Source organism: Pelodiscus sinensis, chromosome 14 (genome assembly GCF_049634645.1).
Source record: "Pelodiscus sinensis isolate JC-2024 chromosome 14, ASM4963464v1, whole genome shotgun sequence".
NCBI lineage: Eukaryota > Metazoa > Chordata > Testudines > Trionychidae > Pelodiscus > Pelodiscus sinensis.
In genome coordinates this window covers 4,641,409-4,655,427 of record NC_134724.1, presented here as the reverse complement: position 1 = coordinate 4,655,427, position 14,019 = coordinate 4,641,409, and the positions used below count along the sequence as shown (strand labels likewise).

Sequence of the window (14,019 nt, the reverse complement as noted above, 5' to 3'; positions counted from 1 at the left end):
AAATCAGAAGTGGCACTTATGAAATGAAAAATTCTGTAGTTCCTACAGCAGTGTGAATTACGCACCACAGATGGATTGCACTCCCGTTTTTTTGCCTCTGATTGAATGGTTCAGCTCATTGCTGTGATTACACAATATAGCCTTCAGTATGGACCACTTAGCCTGTCTCTTGTATCCGTTAGGACTCCACAGGCTTTTAGCTATAACAGCATTCCATTCATCAGACTAATCAGATGCTATGTGGTTGTTAGCAAACCAAGAAAGGATTCATAGGAACTCACATAGATGTGACAGATTGAAGAACAACTTTAAACATGATGCAATCGACTGGTTTTATTACATGTTCTATTTGGGGTTTTGCCAACAGTTGAACATAGGTGCCTGCCCAGCCCACGTTGCTTCTCGCGGCTCCTCTTGGCTGTAAATGGCGAACCGGAGCCAATGGGAGCCACGAGGCTCTGTGGCTGCAGAGCTAGTAAATAAACACAAAGGAGCGGCCAGTTAGCAGGTTTCATGGACCACTTTGAGAAACCCTGATCTAACCTAAATCTCCCTTGCTGCGGGTTTAGCACAGATTCTCTCTAGGGATGTGAATGGATAATCGGGTGAGGCTTACCAGTTCCAGTTAACTAGTGGGCGCTGGAGCAGCACCCAACCCACAGCAGGCAGGAGGGGCTGCTGCAGCACTGTGGAGACACTGCAGGTAGGGCCCACTTTGGAGCAGCCCCCCCACCTACCCTTCTTTTAATCAGTTAAACATTATGTTTAACCGGTTAACCAGTTAAATGGGATTTTACATCCCTAATTCTCTCTTCAGTGGAGGTGGGAACCAGAAGATCAGGATCCTGTTTATAACTGTCCTTAATGTATTTGAAGGCTTGTTACGAGCACCTCCTTTAGTCTTTGTGTCTCAAGACTACCTATGGCCAGGTTTTTGCAGACTTTTCCTGGTAGGTCAGGACCCAGATCGTGGTGCCCCCTCCCCCGGCAGCCCTAGGAGCTGCCCAGAGCCCTGTGCATGGTGCTCTGGCAGCAATTTAAAAGATCTATGGCTCCAACCACCGCAGCTGCTGGGATCCCTAGGTCCCTGTGAACCACCATGCTCTGGGGCAATTGCACTTGCCCCCCGCCGGCAGGCCTGATTCTCAGAGGACTCAGGTGGCCGAGATCTGGTGAGAATATCTAGAGTTGTTTAAAGCTACCAGCCTGAACCTGAGCCCCAGGAACTCTGGATGTGAGCACCACCACCTCCATTCTAGCATGACGCTCGATTCTGACTTACAGGTGTGAAAACACACGTCTCTCTTCCACCTTACATTCTGCCATGGATTGTGTTGAGGTACCGCATCTCGGACTCCCACAACGCCAGGGTTTCTGTCGGACAGTTGTTGGCTGCGCTGTGTCCTGGACACAGCCTTATCTGCTCAACACACAGAAAACTCCCATGCTGAGAAGCGCTTTGTGCTACTTATAAACTCTGAAACTTTGTCTTACAATTCATTTTCCCTCATATTAGCACTTCTGGCCCCCCTGCTGCCCGCCATTATCTTGGGAGGCTGGTGTTAGTGGATTAGTGGAAATCAATATGAGAGATGGCAAAGCACCGTGACTGTGCAGTGAAAAAACTTTGTTACTAACTGGGATGCCTGCTGCTTGAATTTTGTGAACATCGTAAGGAGCTACACGTGCCCTTTGGTTTTAAAATGTCTAACGAAGCTGGATGCAATCGCACCTTCTGTCTCTGATGTTGAGTCTGTTTTATCATTGTCGCCAACGGGTGTCACTCTTCACTCCTCGGAAGGTGGCACTGGCCATGTACCACACTCAATAGCTGATGTGCTAGGTTTTCTTAATTAACACTTGATTTTTAAAAAGTATGGTTGCACATTTGGGACGTGATGAGACTTGCGTCCCTCCAGGGGAGCTCTGTGAAGGCTGCCAGGAGAAGAAGGGGAGATGCATCAAAACTCATTGTATTTTCACTGAATCAGTGTGCTTTGGGTCTGGCCTCCATTGGAACCCTTTGGCGGGTTGGCTCTTCGGGATTTACACTCTTTCAAATGTAGATCTTAAAGCGAATTGCCAAGAGGTGTCATTGTCTTGGTTGGTGACGCATTGAACAGCTTTGCTTGATTTTGGGGGGTGCATTGAGTGACTTGGGGGGGAATTGATAGGAGGGGAGCAGATTGTGCCATTTATTAAGCTTTATGATGGTTGGATACTCACTGGCAGCATCACCTAATAGAAATAAAGCAGGCAGTGCTTACAGTAGCATAGTAAAATATAAGAATGTCAATGTGTAGTTTACTGCATGATTAACCGATGAGCCTAGGCTTATTGGTTAATTCTATCTACTACACACACTCCCCCCTTGCTGCTTCTGTATCATAGGCAGCAAGGGAGGAAGTGATGGGAGCTGGCCGGCTCAACCATGAGCACTGGATCTGTGAACCCGCCTCCCCACTCCCATGCTGCTGCCTCCGATAGAAAGGCAGCAGTGAGGAGGTTGAGGGGGGCAGGCGGCTCCATGGGAACCGATATGCTCAGGGAGCTGACTTGAAAACCGGCTTTCCACGTGTAGCAGCTCCTGCCTGCACCCCCCCCCCACTCCCCATGCTGTTATCTCTCTATCAGAGGCACCAGTGCCCGGGGGTGGGAGGGGAGAGGATGGTGCAAAGCAGGAACTGATATGCCTGGGGAGCCAGCTTTTAAGCCAGCCCTCTGCAAATGCCAGCTCCATGGAGCTGCCTCCCCCACACTGCTGCCTCTCACAGATGTACCAAGGGGGGGGGGGGACAGGTCAGAGCCTTAGTAATGCTGCCCTGGAGGAGAATAAAGGGGAAAGGCAAAGCTTGTTGGTGACACAAAATGAGTTAATTAGTCAAAAGTAGGGAGAATGATTAAGACTTACTAGACAGCATGGCATTGAATGGTGCTACATTGGGAGGTATAGTGTATCAGTTTAGACACACAGATGGACTAGCTGTGACGTTTCAGGAAAAATATTCAGGCATTAGTACGGACAGTGAAGTCGTCATTAGGGCGCATTCAGAGGAGAATGGAGAACATTATGTCTTTATATAGATTGTTTACTCCTATGGAATGCTGTGTTTAGTTTTGCTCCTCCTCTCTCAAAGGAGAACTGGAAAAACTTTTTGGAAGGAAGAACATTAAATCAAATAGACATAAAGCAAAGATGGCTGGGAAATAAGAGAGAAGAGGCAGATAGTGTGAGGAGTTTACCAGGCTAAGATGACTAGGACTCTTTTTTGCAAGGAGTAAACAGAGGTGTGATAAAGGACAGATGCTCTCCCTGCACACCAGAATAAAAAGGTTCAACATGACAAGGATCAATTTCCATACTATGACTAATCCATTAAACTCCTTGTCGCAGAATATTATGACAAATGACATGATGATTTTATTGGTTTTTGGATTTTTTTTAAGGAAACCATCACCACGTGAATAAAAATAGAAAATAGCACCCAGAGATGAATGAAGATAAAATTCCAAATACTACCAACTATCCTTTTATCTCATATGCTAGTTCTGTTTGGGGAATTTTACACGTTCTGAGGCAGCCAGTATTGGCTGCTGTCAAACACATGAGATTGGATTAGGTGGATTAGCATTCTGTCCCGATATGCCAATTTCCATGTTATTTTCCTGAGTTACATCTTGGTAAATTAATTAATAGATTAAATCATGATAAAAAAGCATGTTGCACAAGAAATGTTGGGGTGGAATCATTTGATGTTCGTGAATTACATTGGATTTTAGCTTAGTTTGCTGCACCATAGTCTACCCTTTGATTGAATTTTACTTTGATACATGGAACTTCATTGACTTGTCAATTCTAGGAACAAGTTTCTCCTCCTCAGCTATGAGATATATTCCCCAAGTGGAGAATTGGTGGCAAGGATGAACAAATATTTATAACTAGTCTTGGAATGATTAGATTTTAATTGGCCATTGCCAGTGAACATGCATTTCACTATACAAACACAAACTCAGGCAAACTAAGAAAAATCCTGCTTGAGAATTTATTAGAGTTTGATTTTTCGGATACGCACTTTGTATATTTTGACAGGTGATTTGGCAGTTTGTTTTGTAATGGTAATAAAGCTTTAACTTTTTGAATGTCAGCACCTACTGTGATTAAATATTAGCTGATCTCCCTAATAACTTTCTGCAACTCTGAAAAATCAAATCCATAAAAATAGAAAAAGGCTTAAAATATATATTACCCATTAAAAATATAAGAAATGAAATTGAATTCTGCTCAGCCTATTTGTAATCCTGCTTTTGCCCGAATTATATTCAGATGGTTGAATTTGTTGCCAAAATGTGTGCTATAAGGCAAATAAATTTGCTGTGTCTATTCCTAATGAATGCCTTTTAGTACAGCTCAACAACCACTTGCATGGTAGCATACAAGGTTTTTATTCTTTTACATGGTTGCTTGCGTGACTGGGGTGTGTGTGTGCGGATGATGAGGTTATGAGGAGGTGCCTTCGCATCCCCTAAACCCCGAAGACCCCACTGGAACTAAGATGCACATTTTTAGCAGAGAGAGTAATTAACCGTTATGCTAGCAGCTGTGGTACATTATTCTATGCTGAACATTTGTAAGACAAGATGGGAGTTAAGAGATGCTGGCCCATACTAGCTAATTTCAGGGAAGTTCTATGGCCTGTGTTAGACAGGAAGTCGGACTTGATGGCCACAGTGGTTACTTACAGCCTTCCTTATGAATTGCTCTATTTAGCAACATTGCATGCCCCTCCTTCTGCCTTGAGAGGACTGGCTGGGAAAGCGCCACTCCATTCCTCAGTAGTCTGGAGGGATTGATGTGAAGTGACATGAGACCTGCCCTTTTTCCTTCTCCAAAGGCTAAGTACATAGCTTCCGCGGTGTACTCTGGCCAGCTTTCCTGAGGGATAGTGCAACACCCGGGACGGAGCCCCACGGGGTTGTGCTTTCCCTCAAGGTTACTGCCAGATGTTTCCACTGGAAAGGGTCTTTTGACATCCTCGTTCCATGTAGGCAATACACATGGTGTGGGGAAAAGACTAGCTGTGGAGGAGGGGGAGCGGGGTGGGACGGGAAGGGGCAGTGGAGTTCCAAAGTCATGTTCTCGTCCTACGCAGAAGTTGGAGGGAGAGAAGGAATCCGATCAAAGAATAGGAAGCTTTGTTTCAAACTCCAGGTGTTGCCCGGCTATTGTAAGCACTACAATACCACACTCCAAGTACAATTTAAGTGCTAAAAGCCAGGCTATCTTCCAGGTAGGCCCTGGCACCAGAAGGGCTGTTAGCAATTCACTGACAGCGGAACAGAGACATTTTAATTGTTTCTTTTGCTGTGGAAAGAGAAAGACAGAATGTTTGTGCTGCTCAGAAAGAGCTGTCAATTGAGATGAAAATAGGTTTTTTAAAAATGTCTTCTATGCCTGCATTACATACCGCACTGGTGGGCCCATGCATAAATAGAACTAAGGTAAAAGTAGCATTTAGAATTTTGCCTGGGTCTGCTGTGGCTTCAAAGCATCTTATGAACATTCCTTCCCCCCCTTCTCCCTTCCCATCACCAACAAGATCCAATCAAATCCAGTTGGGCTAACAAGCCTTGTCTGAAAATCCTGGGGTAGCCAGGAGTTTTTATAACCTCTCACTGCTGGCCCTACAGTGCTGGTCTGTTGCTACTGCTTTCTTATAACTAGGGTTACTGTACATTGGGTTCCCCAACAGAGGACACTGCTGGATGGTGGGAAGGAGAGGGAGAGTTTGGGGGTGCTGGAGGGGTGTGTGCGCTGGGAGAGGTACTACACAGATGCTGGGAGGGGTCCTTGGGACTTGGACAGTGTCTCTCCTTGTCGTGGTGGCAGGGTGGCTAGCGCAGACTTGGCCATGCAGCAACAGCCATCTGCGAGCACCTCCCTGGGAGGGTCTTCCCCTCTCCAGGACCAGCAACTGCAGCTTCCGGAGGGGGACCAGTCGAAGCCTAGAGACGGCTTCTTCTCAGCTGCAACATCTGATCCGCAAAAGTCCCGGACGTTGCCTCTTATTCAAAAAATCTGCCCGGACGGAGGGTGGAGGATCAAAAAAATTCCAGATTTCCCAGGACAAACAGTAACCCTGCTCATGGGAGGAATTTGAAGCTTAGAGATTTACCGGAGAGCGAGAGAGAGAGCACGGGCTGGCTCCCTCCCCAGTCAGAGGACACTGCTAAGGAGGAGGGATTCTTATTGAGTCTCCCCCATTGTGTAGAACTCCTGGATGGTTCTGTGGCAGAGACGGGGTTTACCGCATCCTGGAATTTTTGCTGCAAGGCTCTGCAAAGGTCTCCGCCTGCATTGAGGCTCTTGACAAGCAGCAGGCTCGGGGGGAGTCACACCACATTGGTTCTTCCCTCCCATAAAAGATAAATCTTTGTTGCTGAAAAGCTTCTTGGGGCCCCCTGTAGTGGGGAGGGAGACTGTACTGTGAAGGCACCTGGGCTCCTCTTCTCTGCAGAGGAAGAGAGGGTTTTGTGGGTGCAGTATCCTCTCCATCCTGAGATCTCGGGGGCCGTGCTGTGGTCTCAGATTGGGTCAACGTGCGGATTTGCTGTGACTCAGCTAGTGTAGAGTTTGGATGGAGGCTACTGTGGTGGGACCCAAGGAGTTCTGCAAGGCATTATTCACATAACGGATGGAGAAAACATTTCTCCCTGAGCCTGGGCATCTTCAGGTGGCCTGTTTTAAAGAAACAAAAGACAGGACTATGCAGCACTTTAAAGACTAACAAAATGGTTTATTAGGTGATGAGCTTTCAATAGGACTATGTAGCACTTAAGCTCATCACCTAATAAACCATCTTGTTAGTCTTTAAAGTGCTGCATAGTTCTGTCTTTTGTTTCAGCAAGACCAGACTAACACGGCTGCATCTCTATTACTGTTTTAAAGAGGTGAAGGAGAAACAGCAATAGCCTTCCTGGTCTGTGTCTTTTTAGAAGTAAACCCCTCCCTCCCAACCCAATTACTTCTACAACCAGACTGTGCACCTCTGTTTCCCCATCTGTATGCCTCTCTTACATCAAGTGACACCATTAACAGCGAGCCCTCCCTATTTTGGGGTGCTTCGTTAGCATCCGCTTTCCAAGATTGCCCTGCTGTGGACTGACTCCTTCAGGGATGTGTTGCAAGCTGGCTGGTGTGTGTTTGATATAAATCCTTAACTAAAATATAGAAGAAAATATGCTTGGGGTGAGAGCTGCTAAGGCTAACGTGCAGCAGCAATGTGGAAGGCAGAGAAGATTCTGCTTCAAGCATGCCGTGTGTTGAGCGTTTCCCCAGCTTGTGGTGAAGCATCCAACTTCCTGAAAGCTATTTTAGGCTGTGTCTAATCTGTCCGTTTTAGGTATTTCCATGGCCTCATCACCTGCTCTCTAAGTACTCTCTGCTTGCGGAAGGCGCTGAGTATTTTGTATCCTGTTAAAATGCCATACATAGACAAAAATGATCAAGACACATGTTTCCCCACCTACTTTTTGAGCCGTGTTTGGACTGGAGTGAGGAGGATATGGTAACAAACAAGAAGTTTCAGTCCGTGTGCTCTTGGGTCATGGACAAAAAAGAATTCTGGAAGTTCAATCCCTCCCTCAGAGCAAAACAATATATAATAATCCTTTTTTTTTTTACTCATTGGTGGTATTCCTTTGCAAATGTGGCTGCCTTCTTCACAAGCTCTGTAATTCATTGGTAATGGCTCTGGGTAAGTAGTCAATTATATTGAGAAACTTCTTATGCCTTCAACAAAAAGATTAAAAGAAATGCTCCTAGCACTTTAGCATTCATAAGTAGTTGGTTATTAGTTGCCTAGTTACCAAAGCATTAGGTTTCCATTTAGGGAAGCAGTGCTGAATGTAAAATCTCAAACAGTTTTGCCTTCCATCTCAGGTACACTTGACCTCAAGCTAAACAAACATTTAATTTAAGTGCAGTGTTTCAGTGTCAAAATTGTTCTCATTTTTAAAATAGCCCATGTCCTCTGTCTGAGTTTATTTGCCAAATATAAGAAACTTCTGTTTTTACACACACAAAAATCCATTTGGGACGATAGGACACATGGACACATTTCATGTAATGACCCAATAAACTAAAATGTATAGATTATTACTGAATTGTAATTGAATATTCCCAGGCAAAAAAAAAAGGCATCAAACTGAGGTTTGAATTTACATATTAGTATATCTCAGACCTGAATGTGAAAGTCCTCATAAGAATGTTGTAGACACTGCAAAATAAACATTGGGGAAAAAAGGAAATTCTGAATGAGATTTAAACTTAAACACAAACCTTTTGTACCTTCCAGGGAGAGGAGGGGAATCATTTTGGATTTTGGAAGTTTAAAAGGAGAACAAAGGGTTACTCCACTGTTCATGTATCTTTCTTGGTCACATTTTCCCATTTACTCTGTCTGTCTGTCTATCTAATCTCACTCATCCATTCATTTGTTTTCCAGATGTTAAACCATCGAACATTTTGGTAAACTCTAGAGGTGAAATCAAGCTTTGTGATTTTGGTGTCAGCGGACAGCTGATAGATTCAATGGCAAACTCATTTGTTGGGACGAGGTCCTACATGTCTGTAAGTACAGTTCTTTCAGCTTTGAGTTTACTATCTGCATTGTGGTTTAGTTTTAGATTACTATCTTCTCCATTTAGATTAGACGTGAACCAGCAACTGAGGCTCCAAGCCTGAGCTTTGTGAGTGCTGTTAAATCGCAGAAAAATTGTCACAGCACCTCATTTTTTGCCTGGCTCTGGTATTTTGTTTTTATTTTTCTTCTGATTAGGAACACTGGAAGAGCAACTCATTTTCAACTGACACATCACTTCCAAAGGTTGGAGGTCTAGCCCAGTCCCATGAAATATCACATCACAGTGGTGATTCTGCTTAGTCTTTGAAGTAGGGTTTTAAGTTCATTCTTTTGCAAGCAATTACTAATATTTGTCTCTCTTAGCACGTGTCTCTCTTAGCACGGTTTTCAAACTATGGATGAAAAGACTTGATCTGAGGAAGTGGGTCTGGCCCACGAAAGCTCATCACCTAATAAACCATCTTGTTAGTCTTTCAAGTGCTACACAGTCCTGTTTTTTGTTTCAGCTACATCAGACTAACACGGCTACATTTCTATCACTTTGCTGGACTGTGATTCTCTTGCTGGCAACATCTGATTTTGATGTCTCAGTATAGAGAGATTAAGTTGGAACTATTTTGCACATAGTTCTGATGCACTTAGTGTCATAGAGGTCATTTTCAGGGCTACTTCCATGCTGCGTGCTACTTCTCATGCATTCACTTTTATTTTTCATCTAATACTCTAGCAAACTCTAGAATTTATCCCTTTTTGGATAAAGACCAAGGGATGTCTTTCTTGAGGCCCTGAAATCTGGTAGGTTATCTAGAAGAGCTTTGGCTCTGACTCGTGTGGAACATTAGAGAAGGTTTTAAGTGTGGACTCGCAGAAATAGTATGTGGTTAATAAAATGCCAATTACACTTGTCATAGTGGTTCAAGATTGTGATCGGTTAAAGTAGTGGTCTCCAGCCTTTTTAACCCCAAGATCACTTTTTCAAATTTAAGTGCAATATAAGATCTACCTCAAACCCAAATACCCTTGCTCCACTTCTTTCCTGCCCCTTCATAGAGGCCCTGTCTCTACTCCACCCCTTCTTCAAGGTCTTGCCCTGCTTACTCCATTCTCCCTTTCTCCCCCATCCTTACTAACTTTTACCAGGCTGAGGTAGGGGGTTGGGTGCAGGCTCTGGTCTTGGGCCAAGGGGTTTGGAGTGTGGAGGGGGCTCCGAGCATAGGGTGCAAGTTCTAGGAAGGAGTTTGGGTGCAGGGAGACTCATGTCTGAGACAAGTGGTTGGGTGTAGGAGGAGGTTCAGGGCTGGGATAGGGATTCAGGAAGCAGGATCTGGCTGGGTACTGTTTAACTGAGATGGCTTCTGGGTGGTGGAGCAGTGGATTAAGGCAATCTCTCTCTGTGGAGGTGGGGGGAGGAGGGACATCCTGACATCAGCACTCCTCCTCTTCTCCCTCCCACACCCTGCACAGCAGGCAGGAGGCTCCCATGGGGGCAGTTCCAAGGCAGAGGGCAGAAGCAGCAGGACAGTGGGTGGAGGGGCAACTGAAAAACTAGTGCTCCATAGCTTCCCAGCCAAACCAGTCAGGATCACCTCTACTGGTTATTGGCCACTGGGTTAAAGGGTTTGACCACTCTAACACCCTATAGCAACAGCGTGCAACCCTTGGGGGGTCGCAGCACTGTGATCTGGCTTGGTGCCTGATGGACACGTGGCGGGGGTGGGGAGAGTGTCAGGGGAGCGGCCCAAGAATTAAAGGGGCCACGATTGCCCCTTTTTGTGCTCAGCAAAATTTCCGGCACTTTTTTGTTTTTGTTTTTGCTCAACAACTTTGGGTCCAGTCAAGGAGGTACAGGATCTTTCAAAAAAGTTTTTTTTTTTTTTCAAAAGAACCATGTCTAGACAGCAGTTTCACTTTCAAAATACCCTTTTTCGAAAAAATGTGCTGCTGCCATTATGCAAATGAAGCACGGGAAATTCAAATCCCGGCTTCATTTGCAATTTTGATCTGCCTAATTTACATCCCTCTTTCAAAAGAGGGATGTAGTCTAGACATGCCCATGGACATGCAGAGAACCTTTTCAAATGTTTTTCATTGGGATGGCTGGACTAGTTAGACTGTCTCTGAAATACTTGTTTCACTTCCCCAGTGTATGATTCGATTTTAAAAAACAAAATCATACTTTTAGTTAATTCTGTGCCATCTGTTAGAGACGGTCCTGCCTACGTAACTTCCCACTTGCTCAAAGGTTGCTTGGCATGAATGTGTATACATGTATACTGCATTTTTAATCTGCACATGAGAGGTTTTTTTCTCTTGGTCCCATCTGTGCTCTAGTCTTTCCTCAGCAGAACACAATCCTAGTAACGTTACATGTCGACATCTGAATGGTTATGAACGAACCCATCCCACATGGAAACTATTTGAAATATAGTTCTACTACGTTTCTATACTTGTCAATAACGCAGTCCAAGAAACCCGCATGCAGTGCATTTTACAAGCGAAACGTGTTTAAACAGGACAGGCTCTCACTTTTGAAAAACCTTTTAAATAATTTTAGTGTTTTCTACCAAAATAAAATAAGTATTTTGAAAAAGAAGCATCTGTTTGCCTGCTCCATTAACTACAGGAGCTGGGTTTCACATTTCACCTCTCCTGAGTCGAGCTATGTAGCCTGCAGTTGGCAAATTACTCCTTTGAAATACAGTAAATAGATGCACATGGGTGTGTCCAAGCCCCAGTTTCATTGTGTCACAGGAAAGTTGGCCTTTTAAAGGGAGTTCAGGGACCTGTTTCTGTGGGTACCTAGTTTCTGGCCGGAGCAGAGGCATTCTGGGACTGTAATTCCTCGGGGTATGGGAACTGTAGGCTATGCAACAGTGTAGTGGAAAGCCAGGTGGAATTTAAGGCTTTCACAGAATGCACTACAGCACAGTCTGCAGTTTCAAGGTGCCCTGGAGAGATAAGGTGGGTGAGGTAGTATCTTTTATTGGAACAATTTCTGTTGGTGAGAGAGACCAGCTTCTGAACTTACACGGAGCTCTTCTTCAGGTCTGGAGAACTTGCCATCTCAGAATGCCTCTCTTCCGAACAGAAATCTGATGTAGGTAGAGGCTGGACCTTGAAACTCATTAAAAAGGCCAGCTTGCCTTGTGACATTTAGAAAATCTATAAAGGTTTCCTCCTCTTTCTCTCTTTAGGAAAAGGGTGAATTCTTGATTGTCCAATAATAACTTTGATTTTCTTATCCTTTAATTTACATGCAAGTTCTAGCAATGAATTCTGTTGCAATACTATACTGCTAGCTTAAACACTATCACTTCCTGTCACGAAAAATAGGACCTCACCATTAATCGAATGTTTTAAATGTTTCATTGAAGGTACATTTATAAAATGGGTATCTGAGTTGTGCTACTGACGGCTGGTGATTGAATTCAGTTTTTTAAATTATAATGACTGTCTTTTATTGTGAAAGATCAAGTACCTGAGGTTTGCAGAACTGATGACAATTGAGAGTACAGATACTTTAAAAAAGTTAGTTATGGACTCACTGAAATCATAATGATTTTTAAATGGTCAGTCACATGCTCAGGTGTTTATTTTATTCATCACTCATTCATGATCCAGGTTATTGTGATGTGTGATTTCTCTTACCTATTCCAGTGTTTTGCCCTTTTTTGTAGCCGGAGAGACTTCAAGGTACCCATTATTCAGTGCAGTCAGACATCTGGAGCATGGGATTGTCACTGGTAGAAATGGCCATTGGCAGATACCCCATTCCCCCGCCTGATTCCAAGGAGCTGGAGCTGATGTTTGGCTGCCCTGTGGAGGGAGACTCTTCCGTTTCTGAGACTTCACCTAGACAAAGAACACCTGGCCGTCCAATGAGCTGTAAGTGACTGATGAAGCGTGACAACTGGATGGGTTTGATGGGAGGAATGTATGGCCCAGAGGTGCAGAGCAGGGTCGGGGAAGAGGGAAAGCCAAATTCACACTGTCCCCTTCCAGCTCCTTGGGGATCCCAGGAAGAAGTATTAGAACTTTGCTGTCTATACTAAGGGGCAATGTTGAACTATGGTACGCAACTCCAGTGACATGAATAGTGTAGCTGGAATCCATCTACCTTACATCCAGTTACTGTGACTTCTCCACTGTGCGGGGGTGGGGGAGTCGACGTGAGAAACTCTCCCATCGACTGCCCTTACTCTTCTTGATCTGCTGGAGTGCTGGAGTTGACAAGAGCGTGATCACTGGTCGCTTTAGTGGGTCTTTACCAGACCTGGTAAATTGACCTCTGGGTGATCATTTCGGTAAGTATAGACAAGCCCTTTGTCAGGGAGGTCTGCCTGTAACTAGGGATGTTAAATATCCGTTAACTGAATAGTTGATTCACCTCATGAATTCTTATCGGTTACTCGACTATTCTGTAGTACCTGGAGGTGGCCCAGCAGCCAGTGCACTAAGGCCCCACTCCTGAGGGGCCCCCTGCTACTTTGTGCTGCTGCCTCTGTATCAGAGGCAGCAGCACGGGGTGCCAGGCGGGAGCTGGTCTTCGAGGGGAGCCAGTTTGAAAACCAGCTCCCCCCGCAGACCAGCTGCCAGTGCAGGGTGGCACCAGCTCCTGTCCGGGGAGGGTCTGAGTTCCCAGACTTGGCATGAGCTGGGACTGAGCCGGATTGCTTGCCTGCTTAGCTCCTAATACACTTTAAATGCTGAACCGCAGTAGGAGCTAGGTCCTGGACCTGGCATGAGCCAGGACTGAGTCGGGCTGCCTGCCTGCCTGCCCAGCTTCTAATACACTTTAAATGCAGAGCTGCCGCAGGGGTAGGTCCCAACCTGTGGCAAGCCAGGACTGAGCTGGGCTGCTGGCCAGCCTGCTAAAAAATGTATTGGTGGGGAGGAAGGGGAGAAATGCGTGTAGTCTATAGCATTAACCTATACGCTTTTGCTTATCGGTTAATCGGTTAATTGACACACTATTATATCCCTACCCGTAACCTCCCGCAATGGGACAATGTGTTTGAAAGAGCAAAGCCGCGGTATTGTCAGCCACTGAATGCATCTCTACTTTCTTCTACAAACAGTCTGTTTTATTTTTCAATATATACATCATCCATTTCTAGCTTACGGACCAGACAGCAGGCCACCAATGGCAATCTTTGAACTTCTGGACTACATCGTCAATGAGGTAAACAGGGGTTTACATCTGGCGGGAAGGACTCCCTTTTAAACTGCTAGAAATAAAGAATTTGAGATTCTGGGATCCATAGTTAAGTGTTTCTTTACTGTATATTGTAAACCAAGCCTCTTAGCTCTTTTTTTAAAATACAGTGGGCCAAACTCATCCCTTGGGCAAATGCACTGGCTTCAATTCAGGTATTAG

At 44.9% G+C, this 14,019-nt stretch overlaps 1 protein-coding gene across 4 annotated transcripts in view; it reads left to right on the top strand.

Annotated features, from left to right (window-relative positions):
* MAP2K1 (mitogen-activated protein kinase kinase 1) overlaps window positions 1–14,019 on the top strand; it is an 84,723-nt gene that overhangs the window by 60,881 nt on the left and 9,823 nt on the right. For all 4 annotated transcript variants that reach the window (XM_014576602.3, XM_006129166.4, XM_006129167.4 and 1 more), the window contains 3 exons: window positions 8,505–8,629; window positions 12,320–12,527; window positions 13,760–13,824. In XM_014576602.3, the coding sequence (XP_014432088.1) occupies window positions 8,505–8,629; window positions 12,320–12,527; window positions 13,760–13,824 (398 nt within the window). The remainder of the gene's footprint in view (window positions 1–8,504; window positions 8,630–12,319; window positions 12,528–13,759; window positions 13,825–14,019) is intronic.